Source organism: Falco peregrinus, chromosome 4 (assembly GCF_023634155.1).
Source record: "Falco peregrinus isolate bFalPer1 chromosome 4, bFalPer1.pri, whole genome shotgun sequence".
In the NCBI taxonomy this organism is placed as follows: Eukaryota; Metazoa; Chordata; class Aves; order Falconiformes; family Falconidae; genus Falco; species Falco peregrinus.
The window spans coordinates 48,358,563-48,377,576 of record NC_073724.1 but is presented as its reverse complement, the minus strand read 5'-3'; the positions used below and the strand labels follow the sequence as shown (position 1 = coordinate 48,377,576).

The 19,014-nt window shown below is 44.4% G+C and overlaps 2 protein-coding genes across 3 annotated transcripts in view; both read right to left on the bottom strand.

The window, feature by feature from the left end:
* Positions 1-1,558: 1,558 nt before the first annotated feature.
* SLC25A6 (solute carrier family 25 member 6) lies at positions 1,559-5,219 on the bottom strand. The gene is made up of 4 exons (XM_055801900.1): positions 5,047-5,219; positions 3,424-3,910; positions 2,672-2,812; positions 1,559-2,190 (listed from the first exon to the last, which is right to left on the bottom strand). The coding sequence occupies exons 1-4, from the start codon at positions 5,155-5,157 to the stop codon at positions 2,033-2,035; spliced, it is 897 nt and encodes a 298-aa protein (XP_055657875.1). The 5' UTR covers positions 5,158-5,219; the 3' UTR covers positions 1,559-2,032.
* Positions 5,220-7,806: 2,587 nt separating this feature from the next.
* ASMTL (acetylserotonin O-methyltransferase like) overlaps positions 7,807-19,014 on the bottom strand; it is a 30,412-nt gene continuing 19,204 nt past the window's right edge. Inside the window, exons 10-13 of one of the 2 annotated variants that reach the window (XM_055801739.1) lie at positions 16,454-16,583; positions 15,188-15,331; positions 14,497-14,619; positions 7,807-8,060 (exon numbers count right to left, since the gene is read on the bottom strand). In XM_055801739.1, the coding sequence (XP_055657714.1) occupies positions 7,846-8,060; positions 14,497-14,619; positions 15,188-15,331; positions 16,454-16,583 (612 nt within the window). In that variant the 3' untranslated portion in view covers positions 7,807-7,845. Of the gene's footprint in view, positions 8,061-11,673; positions 12,853-14,496; positions 14,620-15,187; positions 15,332-16,453; positions 16,584-19,014 lie in introns of those variants that run through there. The other variant, XM_055801738.1, reaches the window with a different exon arrangement.

Genomic DNA, 19,014 nt, shown 5'->3' with positions numbered 1-19,014 from the left:
GTTAAAACCTAGTTCTGGAGGGGAGGGAGGTTTAAAAATATCCTCACCCTTTCAGCAGCTGCTCAAATAATTGTCATGTTTAATTTTTCCTCACAAAGCATGGACTACCATACACTCACAGTGAGGTTACTCATCCCATCATCACCACTAGCTTTCAAATCACCAATACAGAAAATAAATCTAAACAATGTATTTATATAGACAAAACCCCTTCCCCTGTGTGCACTAACACCCCCCCGCCTCAGTCAATAAAATTACAACTGAAACAGCAATTTGATTGGCAAGATCAACATCAAATGACCTGGTAAATGACCTGCCTGCACCAGAAGGGAGCTACCATTACCAAACAGGATAAAAACTTAACCACTTCCACTTGCAGTAGCTACATTAAGTTTGCAATTAGCCTGTGTACAAAGTAGCTGTGTAACATACATTCACAAGCAGATGTTGAGTGTAATGCTAGTCCAACAGTGAAAGGAAAAAGGTAATTATGTTTGAAAGGCAGGTAATAATCAGCCAAAGCCAAGTAGTTAATTTAAATACTTCTTGAATAGCAACCTCAGAAGGCACACAAAAAGAACTCAAGACAGCTCAGCCTTCAATGACTCACACAATGACATACCTTTTCTTTCTCAAGATACAAGGAAAGTTAAAAACATGACTGGAAGATTAACACCTTGTTTTCCTTTACTTCTCTCTTGACCAAGTCTTTGCAGATTAAGAAGTACAGAAGTAAGATTGCATACATAGGATGGCACATAGGTATTACATTATCTCAAATAGCAGTATGAGAAATTATTTGGTCTGGTTTTGGTCTCCTGACAATCCCATCAACTAGACATCAATCAGGTAAATATTGAAGGCTGACCTACTTTGACCTATTATTTTACAGCTATACAGAAGCACACATACATACTCCTGCTCACATACCCCATCAAGTTCACCTCTTAAAATGAGCCTCATTTCAGATTAAATTCAGCTTCCACACAGGTACTGACCACTGCTACAGATCAGGCCAAACAGGATCCTGAATGGCACAATCAGCATTTTCAAATAGCAGCAACAATACATCAGTTACTCAGAATTTGAAGGCATTTACTAGGTTCCTGGGTTTTTGCATGAATGCCATGTTGCTTTCTATATTGATTTTAAAAAGCATTATTTCATTTTAAGCTGTTTTACCAAGGGCAAGAGTGTTACTTTTTGACTGTCCTTGGGACTTTGGATTTTTCTAGCACTATAACAGACACCCCACCCCCCATTTTAAATCATATGAAAAGTTGCAATCCATTTCTAAGAATCATGCAAAAAGCCACTTGCAGCAGCCCATCGTACACTACCAGGCACAAAAAATGGGAGTGGTTTCTATTAGTATAACCCATGCTTCCCCCCCACCCCCCAAAGTTCTGACATTCAGTAATTTTTTTTCTTTAAAAAAAATAATCAAGCTTATTCTGTTACAGAGTGCAGTGTAAGTGTATCAGAGAAACTATTATCTGAAACAAGTTTTCAAACAAAAGGTTTCCCCAAAGCTTTTATGTAATAATTTCAACACAGATAGAGTAAGTATGTTTATTGTTTTACAGCAGAATGCCCCAATTTAAGAACAAAATTGCTAGATGTTCAGCTGTGCAAAATGGTACATAGTGCTTAGGTACAAGTGGAAAAGAACATGATTTGTTAGCAAATACTTTCAAATACAATTTTATGGTCCTAGAAGATAGGACTTGAAACCAGGGACTGATCCACAGGCAAACAATTTTGGACCCAGCCACTTTGGACCCAGCACAAACGCCACTTGCTCCTTATTGTTGGGAAAAAAAAATCATCACACTGAATTGCCAGATTCAGTGTCTTCATGCATGTTACAGAGAAATGGATCAGTCCTCTATGTCAGTTTCTAGCCCCATCTACAAATATCATCTGGCTCCGATAAATAAGACTCACAGGAATTTCTTGAAGGTCAATGGTCCATAATGGTAGTTATTCTACATGATCTGCTCAACTTGATTCCCAATTCTAGTTAGGCTGTTTAAATGACTTTCTTGAATTCATCGTACAGCACAAGCACAAAAGCACCCCCCATGCCTCTGAGAACATTAGACCATGCACCCTTGAAGAACGCCTTTCCCCCCTCATCCCTTGCTATCTTCCGCCAGCAGTCAATTGTTCCAGAGTACATGATATCAGCTGTAGAAAAAGCAGAAAGCAATTTTTAACTCCTACAATTGTACCCAAGATCTTTTTAACAACTGCCCTGATTCGCCTCTAGCTACTTTTTGGGAAGTCCCAAACCACATTTTTAGACTGCAACACAGTACTTAGTTCAGGCAATAGAAAATTTTATCTGCTTGCCGAGTTACTAAAGGCTAAATCACAAAATAAAAATGTCAAGCCTTCTTTCCGGTAATTACACTGTTCCCCAATTGCCTTCATTTAATTTGTCATTGCAAACAGGCAGTCTGTCCATTTCATATTCTATAAAGTCCTCAGCATTAATTAGTGACAAACAAGTTGGGCCCTACTGCATTTCCTTGTATCACTGAAATGTAATATAACTTAAATCAGATTTATGGAACAAGTGACAGTAAGTGGGGAGGCATAACTATTAGGGAAAAAGAACTCCATGTTGTTAATGCTGCTTAAAGAACTGCACAAATTAACAGCCTACCTCCTTTGCGCCCTGACTGCATCATCATCCTACGTCGCACTGTATCAAAAGGATAGGAGACCACACCAGCCACAGCAGTCACCGTCTGGGCAATCATCCAACTGATAACAATATGAGTATTTCTGGGATCTGGGAGCATGCCTGCAATAAAGAAAGTAATTAGCTTTTTATCTTGTACACCCTCTTGCACTTGCTGCGTGACAGCTACTTTACTAGATGAACGATTACGAAACATTGTAAAGCCATACTTTGAAATCGCAACAAGATTTAGGATAAACTTCAGACATGCTGTAACAATGTAACTACTCCCTACTCTTTTTGAAAAGAGTGTCACTAAAGTCATTGTGCCTGTGAAGTACATTAAACTGTAAGCTAGTATTAATGACCTCTATGCCCAAATGTCAAGCTTAAAAAAGTGCTTTGTAAAAGCACCACTCTGCTGAACACACCTGAATTGGTCCAATGTAACTCCAGTAACACACTGAACAAAAAAGAACTTACTGGAATTGCATACAACAAGCTCTGCTGCCATTAGGGCAAGCTCCTTTAAGTACAAAAGCAGGAGTACTTGAAAGTAGCCACCTGCCATCAACACATGCCTGTGTTGCCTTGAACACTGCAGCATCACCGCAGCATTGTTGTCCCCTCTCCACCTCCACTTGCTATAGACAGACACCGTAAAATCCAAGAATGACCATAAACCAACACAGAATTCAGGAAACAGGTTTACAAGGTCCCCTCTGAAATGTTACCTTTTGCTGTATCATAGATCCCAAAGTAGGCAGCTCGATAGATGATGATGCCTTGGACAGAGACATTGAACCCTTGATATAAGCCACGCAGACCATCAGACTTGGTAATTTTGACTAGACAGTCCCCTAGACCTGAGAATTCTCTGTCTGCGCCAGCTTTTCCGACATCAGCAGCCAAACGGGTTCTTGCAAAATCCAAGGGGTAGACAAAGCAGAGGGAAGTGGCTCCAGCTGCACCACCAGAAGCCAGGTTACCAGCAAAATACCTCCAGAATTGAGTGTGCTTGTCTACACCTCCCAAGAACACCTGCTTATACTTATCCTTGAAGGCAAAGTTGAGAGCTTGAGTTGGGAAGTATCTGATGACATTTGCCAAGTTTCCTCTCCAGAAAGACAGCACTCCTTGTTCCTTTGGAATACGCACTACACAATCGATGATACCCTTGTACTGCTTATCAGCAGCAATTTGTTTACTTGCATGTTGTACCTGCAAATAAAAACACGCATTTTGGCTGTATGCCTTGACAGGTCTGCACTGCAAGTCCACTTCTGTAAAGCAGAGAGCTGTTCAGCCTGAAAGCCTGATGGCAGTCAGGCATGGAGGTCAAGCCGCTGTTAACTGCAATAAATGGGCTGCAACAGCCAGCCTCCAAGGAAAAGCTCCCAGGTGTCAGCCTAGATCTTAAGACTGGGAAAAACAGTCATTTACTCGTATTCAGTGGGGACTGAAGAACGCGAGGATTGAGTTAGCTCTGAAGAACTAAAGGCCCACAAACTGAGAGCGTGTGTACGTGAAGCAGCCATAGACACGGGAGGCCTCGTACAACACTAGAACGGCAAAAAAGGCTTCAAGCTGTGTCCCGGCCTCCCCCGAACGCAGGACTCGCCGGACGGGCAAGGGCCAGCCGTGGGGAGCGAAGGCGACCACAGCTATGGTGCGGCCCGGAGCCGGCGGCCCCTGCGGGCAGCGGCGGGGTGCAGGGGGGGCGGCCGAGCCGCGTCGCGCCCAGGGGACCGGCGGGGGAGCGGCGCGAGGAGGCCGCCAGCCCGGCGCCTGCCGCCGCGCCCAGGGCGGGGCCGGGGCCGCCGCGAAGGTCACGCGAGTCACCTTGGGGCGCCGGGCCGCCCCATGGCCCGCGCGCAGGGGTCACACAGGGCACCGCGCGCCGGTCGCGGCCCCGGCCCCGCCCCGCCGGTGGGCCAATGCGCTGCCCGGCCGCGGCATCACGTGAAGGTCATCAAGATGGCGGCGCGCTGCCGCCCTCCCCCCCTCGCCCTCTGCGCGCTCGGCGCCAGGAGCGGGACGGCAGGAAGTGACACCGGGGGCCGCCCCCTCGCCCCTCCCTCCCACCCACCCCCCCCCCCCCGCGGCCCGCCCCCCCCCCGCAACGCAGCGCCCCGCATAGCGGAACCGGCTTCCCCGCCGCTGCCGCGGGGGCCCGCCGCCCACGTGACCTCCCCGCCAGCCGCCACTTCGCGCGCGCCCTTTGTTCCGCGGCGGCGCCCGCATGCCTGCCCCCCGCCCTTCCCCCCGCCCGGCTCAGCCTGCGCGGGCCCCGGCGGCGGAGGGCGACGGGCAGCCCCCACTCCCCCGCTCCCACCAGGCTCGGCCGCGCCGCTAACCTGAAGCAAGAGCTTGACCCGCTCGATAGGCGCCACCGCAGTCTTGCTGATGGCGGCTGCGACACCGCCCGCCAGAAAGTCCTTGAGGAAGGAGATGGCCTGGTCCGCCATGTTCGCGCCGGAGCCGCCGGGGAAGAGACGCCGCTGCCGCTCACGCCGAAAGGGCGGGGCTGTTGCCGCGCATGAGCTAAATGCCGGGCCCCGCCGGCCCCGCCCCCCGGCGCTCCATTGGCCGCACCGCCCTGGGGGCGTGGCCTCGCCGCCCAAAGGCACGGGACCGGGTCGCCCTCAGGGCGGTGGTTACAGCGGGCGGCGGGGCGCGGCTCCGGCCTCCCCCCGCCCCTGCGGCGCCAGTGGCGCAGCGCCGCGTCGCACAACGCGGCCGGGCCTGCCGGGCGGCGCCGCCACCACCACCACCACCACCTGTGAAGGGCGAGAGGCCGCGCCCGAGCCCGGCCCCCGCGGTGCGGTGCGGTGCGGTGCGGCGCGGCAGGGCCGCCCTAGCAGCGAAGTGCGGATATCACCGTCACTCACACAAATTCCGCCCCTCCCCCTTCCCCCCTCCCCTCCGCAACAGTCGCTTTCGGAAGCGCCGCCTCCGGCCGCGTTGTCCCGCTCCCGGCAGGGCCCGCGGGAGCCTGTGCCACCCGACAGGTCACATCCCACAGAACGCGGCGGCACCGCACCCGGGGCCCGCGTTCGTCAGCCCGGGCGGGCAGCGAGCGGGGCGGCCTCGGCGGCGACTGCGGAAAGCCGGCGGTCAGGTGGGGGCAGCGGGCTGGGCCCCCCGGCTCCCGCGGAGCTCGCCCCGCGCTGGCCGCTCCGGGCGATGCTGGCGAAAGGCAGCGCCCCGCTTGCAAGTGCTGCTCCCGCCGGCGCCTCCTCAGCGCTGCGGGCGGAGGTCGCGTCGCCGTCTGTCACTCAGCTGAGCCGAGACAATGAAATAGCAAAGAACTTCCCCGCGGTGTGCTCCAGGGGCGGTGGGACGCAGGGTCCAGACCCCTTGTTCTGGCGCTCGGAGTTCGATGCCGTGAGCAGCTCCGCAGGCCGCCCGAGCGAGCGTTCACGCCCGGGTCCGAGTCCCTGCCCCGCCGCGGCGGGCCCGGCCTCCCCTCAGGCATCTCTGCTCATTTCATCGCACGCTGCGAAATGAAATGTTACATCTCATGGCTAAACTTCTGTCTGAAATTATACCTCTTCTTTCTAAAAGTAAGCCTTGAAATTGTTGTAGCCGGAAGGTGTTAGTTCACCCACACCTTTCATTACTGCTTTCACTTTTAATGGATGTTTCCTACAAAAGTAAAGCCAAACATTTTTTTTTTTTAATAGATGACTGGTGAACCACAAAGTTGTACTAGCTGAGGTGTCTGAAACCACTGCTTACGCGTACATACTTCGCAGGATTTCAAAATGAGCGTCTTGCTCAAGAGGGCATGTTGTGGGAACAGGACATGCCAGGCATGGCCTTCATCTCTGCTGTAGTATGATATACTGTGTTTTATACATTTCTATACATTTTTTTAGCATAACAAAAGATACAAAGTATATTGTGTGGTATTTTATATTCTAAATCATAATACAGATATAAAGCAGTGACTCCTGTGCCCACACAGGGTTAGGTGCTCGCAGTGTTACAGGACTGTATTTTTGACGTAATTAATGAAAGGCTGTGGTGCATATTCTGAGGTAGGCACACATGGCTTAGCATAGTATTTTTTTTAAAAAAAGTTTGGAACAGCATGTTAATACTCACAAGATACAATGTGTGCAAGGCTGGGATTTTTTTCCCCATTAAATTTTTCTATTGATTAAAAAAACCCTTTATACCTGGAACCCTGAAGCGTAGTCTATTTGAAAAAGGAAGGTAAAACACACATAATGTTTTTGTGATTGGAAACTGTTCAGTCAGTAGTTGTCCTGTTCTGTTCACCCTGGGAGCTCAGGTGCATCTGACTGGGGAAATTCTCTTCTCTTTAGCACCATGCTTTTTCTTCTGTTTCTGCACCTTTCCCCCTGCTCCCCCCCCTTCAGTTCTTTATCTAATCTCATATTCTGCTATCCAGTTTCATAAGAGCTCACAAATTAAGTAGGGCTAAAAAGGAGGCGGAGGATGTTCTTGAACCAAATGCGGTGCCCCCACATTTCATCTTCAATTTTAATCACAGATGAAAGTTGTGCTTTCATACAACTGCCTTTTCCAGAAACCTCACAGAAGGCAGGGAAGGCTGTCTTCACTCTCTCAAGAAGCTGCTGCTCCAGTTCTTGTTTCCAATCTTGACTACACCACTCCAGTAGCAATTCCCAGACTCCATTAGAGAATGTTTCTTTATTTGCAGTAGAGAGCATAACATAAAATGATATTAAAATGGATGGTGATGGATTATTGAAATGGTACCTGCATTAACCTCTTGAAACAGAAACAAAGCAATGTGTGCTAGTTCAAAAACTGGACAATCCCAACTGTACCAAGTATGAAGAAACTGATTCCTCAGCAACATGAATAGTGCCGTAGGGCTGCTGACACCATTTGTAGTTGGAGACTTGTTTCTGAGGGTACTACAGATGTTGTGCAGCCACAGCATCACTGCCATCAAATGATGCCAGAATCTTCTGGCATTGTTTCACTCAGGTTCCAAATAAATGCAATCTATCTGTCCCCCGTTTTAAAGTAACTTCAGAACGCTGACTTAACATCTCTTTTTTATGATCTGATGGGAAATTGAAAATGTATTTGCATAATTACAAAACATCAAACATGACTAGAATCATCCAGATTTTACTACTAAATCCATTTCTTTCCTAGGCCTTAACACAGAGAATGACATCTAACAAATTTCCTGTCAATCTGATTTTGACATTTGCGAATCCATGTTGTTCCAGTAAGGCTCGATATTCAGAGCCACTTCTTTCCTTTCCCTCTGTCTGCACAAGCATGTTCAAGGACTGCAGCAGAGCTGTGCTCCTGTTCTTCTTCTCATCATCCAATACCGTTTCAGCCAGCAAAATCTCACAACCTAATTTAAGAACAAATGCATGCAACAGTCCTAATCCATTATCAGGCAAGAGAACTTTATGCTAACATGTATAAGGGTGCAAACTACAAGCCACAGGTGATTCATTTATCATTTATGGATTTTCTCTGCTATTAAACGTATGATCCACGCCTCTCACAAAACCCAGAAAATTCCCTTCCATGCTACGGAGGGCTCAAATGCTCACAATTCCAAGTCACCTCTCTGCTTTCAGGGGAAGAGGTGATGACTTCTGTAGACTTGGCATGAAGGTTACAGAACACAGTAAGACAGGGATAGCAGTTCCATGTCTTCAGGATATATTGGTACTTCACATCCATATTAAAACAGTGCCAAGCAGACAAAACAGTGGATGGTGAGCATTAAAAAAACCAGTTAAGTTGTCAATGTTGTACGTTATTTCTGTAGGAACTGAGGTCTTTGTGGTGGGACTCACCTAGGGATGTGGGCAGAGCTTAAATGATCCTGTTTACACACAGCCTCTTCCTCCATCTTCAGACCCATAAGGGGAAAGGGAAGACACGAGAGGGCTACTGACAAAATGAGCGTAGTTTTGCTCATTGTCTTTTGGCTTTGCATCTTATGTAGTGGTTTCTCTTGGCACAGTAGGGGTAGGACGCCACCAATTCAGATCAAAATAGCAGCATTTTATAGTGATTTTAGTACTACTAAATGCTGCATAACAATCGTATCTTTCTGACCTTTAAGACAATCTCCTCAGAGCCATTCCTACATGTATACCTCAGACATTTAACGATTGATAAGAAGTAAATTAAACATAACACTGCAGTTTCTTAGAGAAGAGACTGAGATCTGCACATAAAATTTCTGGCCGAGACCTTGGTGTTAACTATCAGGAGTCATGAAAGTCCTTCTGACAGCTTATTAATCAATTCCCTGTTTCTGTCCTGTACCATCAGCTACCTTACTAAATCCAAGTTCAAGCCTACTCTGTAATGACACAGGTTTGCTTCACAAAGAAAAAGAATTAGCTAAGCATGTCCGAGTCTGAGGTGAGCCTGAACCTATCCAGTGGGACTCTTCCACCCTAATTCAGTCATCCATAGATTAGATAGCTGTAGTTTGGCTAGCCCTGTAAATATGCTCTATTCACTATGAAATATATTTTTTCTTTGAAAAAACAGGAAAGTCCCTTTCACCGATAGGTGAGATGAATCATCCTCTGAAAATACCTGGATTTCCACTGATTGGAGAACTCAAGGTGACTAGATTTGAATACCTAATATTTAGGCATCTGAAGTTAGGGTGACAAGGCTTATTTGTTATGATTCAGTGGTTTCTATTCTGTTCCTCCCTTCACATGTGCCTTCAGAAAGACCTGGGAACTGCCGCTCCTGGTTACACAGCAAGCATTGCCAGGTAGAATAATGCAGGACTATCATTTCTAAGTCACCATTATATTACAGCTCTGGAAGATTATGTCCAAATTTTGTACTCTCTGAAAGGAGGACACAAATAGAATGGTCATTATAATTTCCCGCAGAAAGTTGACAACATCAAAGTAATGTAGAAAAATGTACCAAGAAAGTACAACCAATGTGGGAAGAACACCTTCAAAAATAAGTCACAGTAAATTAAAATTTCTCTCTAGAGGTAAAATGTGATTGAAATTTCTTCATGAGAGGGACTGAAACAGAGCTAACTTTCAACCCTTTCAGGAAGCATACTCTGATGATGAAGAAATTTTGGCAAGTTTTATAGGAGATAAAAATTAATGGTTGTAACAGTCTTTTTCTGTATTAGAAAGTAATTTAATCCAGATTATCATTGTTTAGCAAGGGCATCATTTCCAGCAATAAGATGGAAGAGGGGAAAGTAAAGTGCCAGCCCTCCAAAATTTTTTTTAAAAACAAAACCAAACCCCACACCAAATACTTACACTACCCAGGAGTACGTTAACACATCCAAAACTGAACTGAGAGCTCACTCTCTAACAGGCTTAGCCATTAGGTAGTTCTTCCTAAGCTTTTGTGGCTCAAATGACATACTACCCTTCCTTTCTGTCCTGTTACTTTTCCAGGCACAAGTACTGTTGATAGTTGTAACACGGTCAAAAATTGATATAAAAATGATTGAGGTAGGACAGCCAACCAAGTTGTGTCTTGCCTTTCTAACAAACCTCTCTTCTGTCTTCCTAAGGGATTCTTACCTCAGTGTCCAGCGAGCAAGTGCTGAAGTTCTTACTTCTATTATTCACCTATCATTCTATTAACCTTCACAATGCTTTACCTCAAAAAATTGTTTTCTGTGCATCACGTTTCCTCTAAACTGCTGTTAAGGCAGAATGTGGGAAAAAGACAGCATCTTCAAGACGGCATAGCTGTGTCACTTCCCAAGGAGCAACATGAAACCTACAGGTTTTATTGGCAGAAGTTCATTTGGATTTTAAAACTCAGCTCCCTCATTACTTCATGCCTTTATCAGTAAACAAGCTCCCAAATTTTCCTCAGTTATGCCTGTTGCTTAGGAAGTCTTTTCAGTGTACCACCATTAAATCCACCCCTTCTACCAGTCAGCAAAAGATAACCACCCTCCTCCAGAGCAACTGAACTAACTCTACTTGGGTATTAACAAGAAAAAGACAAGTTTATAATTTCTCAGGTTACTGGGCTACATCAAATCATAGAACAGCTCAGGCTGAAAGAGACCACAGGAAATGCCTAGTCCAACCTCCTGCTTGAAGCAGGGCAGCTCTCCAGTCAGCTCAGCTCGTTCAGGGCTTTGTTCTCAGATCTTCAAACCCCCAAGGACAGAGATTCCACAACCTCTCTGGGCAACCTGCTCCAATGCTTAATTATCCTGAGAGCACAAAGCTGTGGTGTGTTACCACAGACACCTTGCCCAAGGGACTAATGCTTAGTGTGTATAGAGCACTGTAATTTAATCACAGAGTACACTGAGGTTGTGCGGCAGCCAAGCACATTAAAATTTTACAGTCCGATACATAGTACTTAAAGGCACAATTTTAAAGTCTGTGACAGTTATAGGTTTGCCAACTTTAGGATTGAAACAGCTTATAGCAGCTTAAAGAACAGCATTATGAACTTTATGAATAATTATGTGGTGAGAAACATGTGATTGCTGGAATGAGTCTCTCAAAATACAAAACCGTTAAGCATAATGGCAAGCTTCATGTCAATATGGAAAAGAAACATTTTCAATGTGTTCAGTTGTTGAATATTTTTTACCTTATTAAGTATCAGTACAGATGAGATCAGTCAAATTTCCATTCATAAAAACCTGCTGAAAACTAAAGACCCCAAAGTGGTAAAAGTCTGACATTTCCCTGATCTTGTGCAACTGAAATGCGCTGTAGTAAGCATATTTCTCATAGTAAATTGAATCACTGTGGTGCTTTTGCTTTACTCTGTGCTCAAGGAGTACAGCAACTTCTGATTAAGTAACATAAGACGGAGTCTACCAGGCAGATACAACTCTTGACCTCGCTCATCAGCTCTCTTTAATTTGCCGAGGTTGGTGATTCAGCATAGGCACAGCCTCCTTCATATTGGTTTATGGGATTATCACTGTGCAAGTGTGACAGGCAAGAAACTCACAACTGATAAAAGAAAGCTAGTTTGAAAGTACAGTTTTAATCTCCAGGAAGGCTTCCACTACAAAGTACATTTTAAATAGAAAAAATAAGTATCAGTGAAGTATCAGGAAAAAATAGACATTAGGAGAGGTGACATTAGTGACAAACTACTTGAGATGGGATATAGTATACTTCTCCAATTAGACTGGAACACAAAGAAACTTCTATTTTTATATTTTGTAAGAGAGTTTATACAGAAGTCTAACACTCATACCAAGTAATGAGATGGAAAGCATATACGGTCATTTAACCATATTCAGAAAAACCTGACATTGATAGGAACAGCCCTCAACCGCAGCCTGTGTGGGTACATACTGTGGCTGCAGGCTGCTGAAGTTACTCTGCGACTTTACAGCTGCTGGAGGAACGTGTTTGTGCTTTGTCCTACTTTCACTTTTGCCTGTGGAAAAAGTGCTTAAAAAAGGGTATCTTTGAAATGTTTTTGAGTGAAGCTCCACAGAAAAGTGAAAAAGAGGACCAGCATCCCCAAATTCAGTCAGATGCTGGAGTATTCACTTTCAGGTTTTAATTTCTGATAAAAATAACCAGTAAGCACTAAGTACACTGCAGAGGCAGAACTGTCTTTAAAATTAAAGTCCAAGAAAACTGAAGTATTAATATGGCTCATAAAAGCTTGTAGTTTTAACTTGCCATGCTATACAGCTATGTCAAGTCTAAGCTTAATACGGTCTGCAAACTAGCCAAAAGAACTGCACATGGAGGTATTTAATACATAGAAGTTTCAGCCTGCCCCAGACACTTAAACACATAGAACTCAGTCCTGCAAAAGCTGCAGTCCAACTTTTATTCGGGGCCTGCAACAACTATGCTTCAGATAAATGGTCAAAATGATCCTAAACTGACAGTATGTGCTGTTTGATGATGGATGTGTTGCACAAGGGTTGTAAAAACTCAGCATCCCAGTTTGCTTCTGGGCACGCTATGGTGACAGATTCTTCTTGAAGCATAAAACAGCATCTAATAAGTTTCCTGTGATCTTAATTTGTACATTTGTGAATCCATATTTCTCCAGTAGCTGTTTATATTCTGAGCCACTTCTTTGCTTGCCTTCAGTCATACTGAGGGACTGTAGTACAGCTCTAGGAGGGTGCGTCTTCTGCTCGTCAAGCACAATTTCTGCCACTAGCAAGGCACTTCCTGCATTTCCAAAACAACCAAAAGTGGTTTAGTAAAGTATTTCTAGCTTCAAGTTATTAGCATTTTGTTCAGAGACAGTTACTGAAGTCCTTAAGACTAATGTTTTAACGGCTTTCAGTAGAAATTTGTGACAGAACTTTACTTCCAGTACACTCTTCCTGGAAGCAATTGTTCAACTGTTAAACGCAAGGGGGCATTTACAGCACCGTCTCCACTTCAATGAAGTTCAGATCACTTCCTGATTATGCTCTTAAACTCATTTCCATTTGAGCCAAGCAACTCCTCTAAATTGCTCATACCCTAATCTTGCATAAGATTAAGACAGTCACCCATGATTTTCTTTCATAACTTATAAGCAGTATTATGAATTATGGCCTAGATCTAATTTTGAATGCTCTCCTATGAAGCAAACTTCATAGCTACAGTTAATCCTGTTGAATTAAGGAATCACTTGATCTTGGCAGTCAGGCTTTTCTGTTTTTTGTCTTCTCCTTTGATCTTTAATACTGTCCAAATATGAGTTAGCGTGCCCTGGCAGACAAAAGGGCCAACCATGTCCTGGAGTGCACCAAGCACAGCACAGCTAGTCAGCTGAGGGAGGTGACTGTCCCAATCTACACTGCACCAGCGCATCCCCACCTCCAGCACTGTGTGGTTTTGGGCCCCTCAACAGAAGGAGGAGGATACACCTCAGTCTATCCAGAGGAGGGTGACCAAGATTGTGAAAGGCCTCAAAGGCAAGACTTCTGAGGAGTGGCTGAGGTCACTTGGTTTGTTCAGCTTGGGGAAGAGAAGGTTGAGGGGTGACCTCACTGCAGTCTACAACTTCCTCAAGAGGGGTAGCAGAGGAGAATGTGCTGACCTCCTCTCTGGTGACCAGTGATAGGACATGAGGAAATTGAATGAAGAGAAACCCGGGGAAGTTCAGATTGGACATTAGGAAAAGGTTCTTCACTGACAGGATGGCCAGTCAGTGGAACAGGCTTTTCCAGGGAAGTGGTCAGGGCACCAAACCTCTCATGGTTCAAGGGGCATCTGGACAACGCTCAGTCATATGGTTAAGTTTTGGTAGTACTTTGAGGAACAGAGTTGGACTCTGTGATCTTTATGGGTCCCTTCCAACCTGAGATATTTTATGATTCAAATGTAGGACAAAGCAGAAGCAGCTAGTTATTTCTCATGATACCTGCGCCAAAAGTAGTGCTGAACTCTGGTTTACCATATTCTAGGCACTACCAACACAGCAAACCAAACTACTACTTCTGGAATAGCAAAACAAACTGCTTCTTAATAACTAAAAAGGAACTTTAGTTAGGCTACTTATTTCTATACATGCAAGCACATGCTTCATCATTTGATGGTACAGGGCTTATTACAAAGACTGGGCATGGCAAAGAGAGGAGATGACAGTTACATGTGAAGCCTACAACTATACTAAGGGCTTATTTCCATATAGTTTTATTAGCAGTTTTGTTTCCTTTTTTTCTTGATAAGTATTACAAATAATGCAAGCACAGACACTCAAGCAAAGGCTACTAAGATTGGACAGAAAAATATACTTTTTTAATATGACATTCTTATGATTGCTCATTATGTTTATGCATTAACATGCACCTTTAAACCCACAAGATTAAAAATACTTACCTGGTTTGCAAACAGCTGATATCTTGCTTAATAACACATGTATCTTTTCATCAGGCCAGTCATGAAGAATCCGTGAAAGGATGTAAAGGTCTGCTTCTGGAAGATTATCCTTGAAGAAGTCACCTGTTGGAAAGCAGAGTTTGTACATTCCTACAGAAATCACAGAGTACATTACTACAAAATGAGATTAAGATATTGTGGAGGAACCAGGAGCTTCATCAGAAGTAAAGAAACAAACAAGAATGAACAGGTATAGGTGTGCACTGCTTTGCACATAAGGAAAGCATTAATAGAAGAGCAGATCACAGGTAAAAATTCTGTAATGTGTGAAAATGGAGAGAAAGCCTAAAGCAATGAAGGAGACAAAGTCCTTTGTAGCCATCATGTTGATCTCACCTAGAAAGGGAAAGTCTGAGACAGGAATGTGCAGCCTCTACTCCCAGTGGTACTCAAACCCAAATAATTCTTACTTCCTTGTTTATCCACATTCTTCAACCATAGCCAGTTTGTTTTAATCCCCATAGGCTTGAGAAATGCAATGCCCCCACTTAGCATGGGTGAGCCTACATTGCTTTGTACTAAGACACATTTGGGGTTGGAGCAGTGTAGCACACCACTTTCTACAGCAGAAGAGCCTGCTCTGTGCTCCAGGATAACAGATATAAGACAAAAGATCATGTGTTACACTTACCTGATATGAATGTCACTGGAGCTGTGTTTTGTCCTGGAGGCTGAAAGTAAGAGGTGTTTGCAATGACTTCTGGAAGGTCAAATACTGTGACCTTGAGATTTGGGTATATTTGTCCTAATTCATGAGCCAGAGCTCCTGTGCAACCTGTTGACAGTTTAAAAAAGTCAAATCAGGTCTTTTCCCCCAGCCCTTGCAGACATTTTTAAAGACAAGGCTGTACATAAAATTAAAATAGACAGTAAATCAGAATTGAAGTAGACAGTCAGCTCCACAATGAACATGGGCAACAGCACTTGCTGGTGGATACAGCAATGCATTAAAGCTTGGAGAATGCAGACATGAACCTCTACTGTCATGGAATGGCTAATATGACCTTTGATACCAGTACCTCAGGGTGGTGTGGGGAGCAGAAGAACATTGACGAAAGGGCAAGGACTTGTAATTTGTGGATTAAGAGCACTAGAACCATTTACCATTTACAAAGCACTGATATATAAAGTTTGGTAAATACTCTCCAGCATTGTGACAGATAGGGATGGTAAAGTCTAGAAGTCTCTGCACAGGTGGCAAAGGTTGCACCAGTATTGTGTTAATTCCTCTGACATGCCGTCCACCTCCCCAGGCAAAATAAAGTGTTCTTTCCTCAGTGGATCTTTCCCTGTGTAATAACACTCTCTCTGTGTAACTCCAAGCACAGAGCAAGAAAGGACACTAACAAGAAGGGTTTCTTCAGATGTATCATTGGTCTAAAACATTTTTGTGGTCATTTTAAGAATCATTAAGGTCATTAAGAATCAAAGCAACACACAAAACAAACCAATTCTAAAAGAGGCACAACTTTTTGTTCTAGCAGTGCTGTGTTTCAAGTTTGACACCCCAACACAGAAGGACTCAGAAATAAATCCTTCGCTACTTTTGGAAATCTTGGATGTGCTAAAGGACAGCAACAGTACAGCTGACAATGGAGCTCACAGCCCAGTATTTTATCAGCTGAGCCAAAACCCATCTTGTTTTCTGTGCTGAGCTGTGTCAGTATCGACTAGATTGTGACAAACATTCACTTATTTTAAACTATTCAAATACCATTTAAGTAACAATGCTTTCAGTTAACTGCATTCATCTGACATTACAATGCCAGAAAAATAACAGTAGATAGTATTACTCCAGTTCTAGTAAAAAATACACATAGATCTTAAGTAATAAAATACGGAACTGAAATCAAGATTTTCCCTTTGATTTGTATACAAATTCAATTACAGGCAATACCTCCTAGATCACAAGCAGATTTAAACCGTGAAAGATCAAATGCTGTAGCCACGTCTCTTGCTGTCAGTTGGGCAATGCTGTGCATAGCAGCCATAAAACGCTGCTTCACCTCCTGGCTGTGATAATAGTCCTAAAAAGGGGTAAAAAAAGCATAGTAATAGAAGCTTATTTTCATTACTTAGCTGAAACTATGTACAACCGAGGCAGTAGGTGCACACCATTACCATTAGAATTCTAAAATTAAAAGGTCAGTTAAAAGTGCCATTGACTAGTTGCTCATCTACTGTAGTGATCAGCAGACTACATCCTCTCAAAAATTCTGATCACACAGGCATCTTCTGCAGTACATCTCAAAGGACATACACTTGGCTGGTTTGAACTTGATCTTCCTGACATCCCAAGGGCTGTTAAATTCAACACTTCTGCCCACTGAAGCTCAGGCAATATAGTAGGAAGAAGTGAAAAGTGCTTTCTAAAGAAATACTGGGCCTTTGATATACATTTACTAACATACTTGGTCCACAGCAAGATACTCCAGATTTCAAACTGTTTGTAAGGACATGATTGAGGTATTTTTTCCAGTCTCCTAAAGCGTTCCTCCTTCTTGATATAGTCACAAGTTGCTTCCATGTAAATCTGACATTTATTCTCCCTTGATGAGGAAATAACCAGATGGTTGGATCGTAACTTAAATGAGAAACATTACAGCTCATACTGCATTTTTTGATTACAGGAGAAGCAAGCCTTCAGTACCAGAAACTCATGCCTTTACCTTTGAAATGATACAGAAGCATGAATCCCGTTGTGTCTCACTTTCATACAGATTTCATCAGTTATGCCTGGCTTCACAGCTACCATGAAGCGGAAGTAACTCCAGGCTGTGAGTATGCACAGTGCCATAGGCAGCCCATATATTCTGCTTAGACATACCATCCTGTAAACATATAGAGCCCATGCCTGAACTGGCAGTGACTTCTGCCACATGCATCACCCAAGCATACTCAAGTTGGTAATCCAAATGTTTAACAAAGGATGAGATCCAGTTTGCCTATGTTAAAACAATTAATTTGTATGTAAGTTTAAGCATCTACTGCAGCACCTACCTAAAGCAAAGTATCTAAACTCCCTTTAAAAGAGCCTTTGAAGGATTTAGATTCCTGCTTTAGCAGGGAAGTTGGACTAGGTGATCTCCTGGAGTACTGCATTTTGTTCTGGGCCCTCAACACACAAAGGACGTAGACCTGTTGGAGTGGATCCAGAGGAGGGCCATGAAGACGATCAGAGGGGTGGAGCATCTCTCCTGTGAAGACAGGCTGGAAGAGTTGAAGCTGTTCAGCCTGGAGAAGAGAAGGCTCCAGGGAGACTTTAGAGTAGCCCTTCAATACTTAAAGGGGGCTTACAAGATGGAGATGGACATTTTAGTAGAGCCTATAGCGACAGGACAAGGCGTAATTGTTTTCGACTAAAAGAGGGCAAATGCAGAATAGGTATTAGGAAGAAATTCTTTACTGCAAGGGTGGTGAGGCACTGGAACGGATTGCCCAGAGAAGCTGTGATGCCCCATCTCTGGGAGTGTTCAAGGCCAGGCTGGATGGGGCTTCGAGCAACCTGGTCTGGTGGCAGGTGCCCCTGCCCATGGCAGGGGGGTTGGAACTAGATGATCCTCAAGGTCCTTTCCAACCCAAACCATTCTATGATCTCCAGAAGTCCTTCCAACCCCAACTGTTCTGTGATTGTGTGATCCATTCTGTGATTCCTAAAGGAGGTTCTGTCCACCAGTAATCTAGTACTAACATTAGGCTAACAGGACCTTCTTAAGTCTCCAAAGGCCTTATTTCCTTCCATCAACTGTATACGAGGGATGTAGACAGCTTTCTCAGCATCTGGAAGTATAAATTAAGAACCTTGGGGTGCAGGGTGAAGTACCCTTTAAGCCAGCACTGTTGTCAGAGATGATGTCCTGATGTATTCTCCTACTCGCTCTGCTAGCCCTCTCCTTAAACAGGCACAAATTTACGCCCCTCAACTTGCTTCACCAGGTGGATAACTGACAAGTTAGGCCAGTTATAACCCTAAGTCATTCTCCACTCTGAACACATCCACCTGGGCTAGCACTGGAAAAGAAGTACTACAGAGATGGAAACACATGGAAGAAAGGTTACAATTCTTACCAGCAGTATGTACCAGCTTGAAGCATATACAAAGCTACAAACCTTCATTGAAGAGATGAGATCCCTCCTGCACTGCATCAACACAAAGTGACTTTGAAAACAGCTTCCATCACAGTCAGCACAGACTGAGGTAGATGCACATCAGTATCAAGTGATTGGCACCCAATACTGAGAGAGTGCACGTGTGATAAGGTACTATCTGGTGTTATAAGAAAGGACACATTAAATTTAAATTAAACAGACCCAGAGGTTGTTCTCAGAGTGTGTTAGCTGGATAGGCAACACCTTAACCAGAGAATTTTCATCAGCACTTGAATTTCCCAGGACACTCTGGGATTGCTCCAGCACCTGAGCCTAAAGTTGAAGGGAACAGAAGTCTGGGGCTAGTGA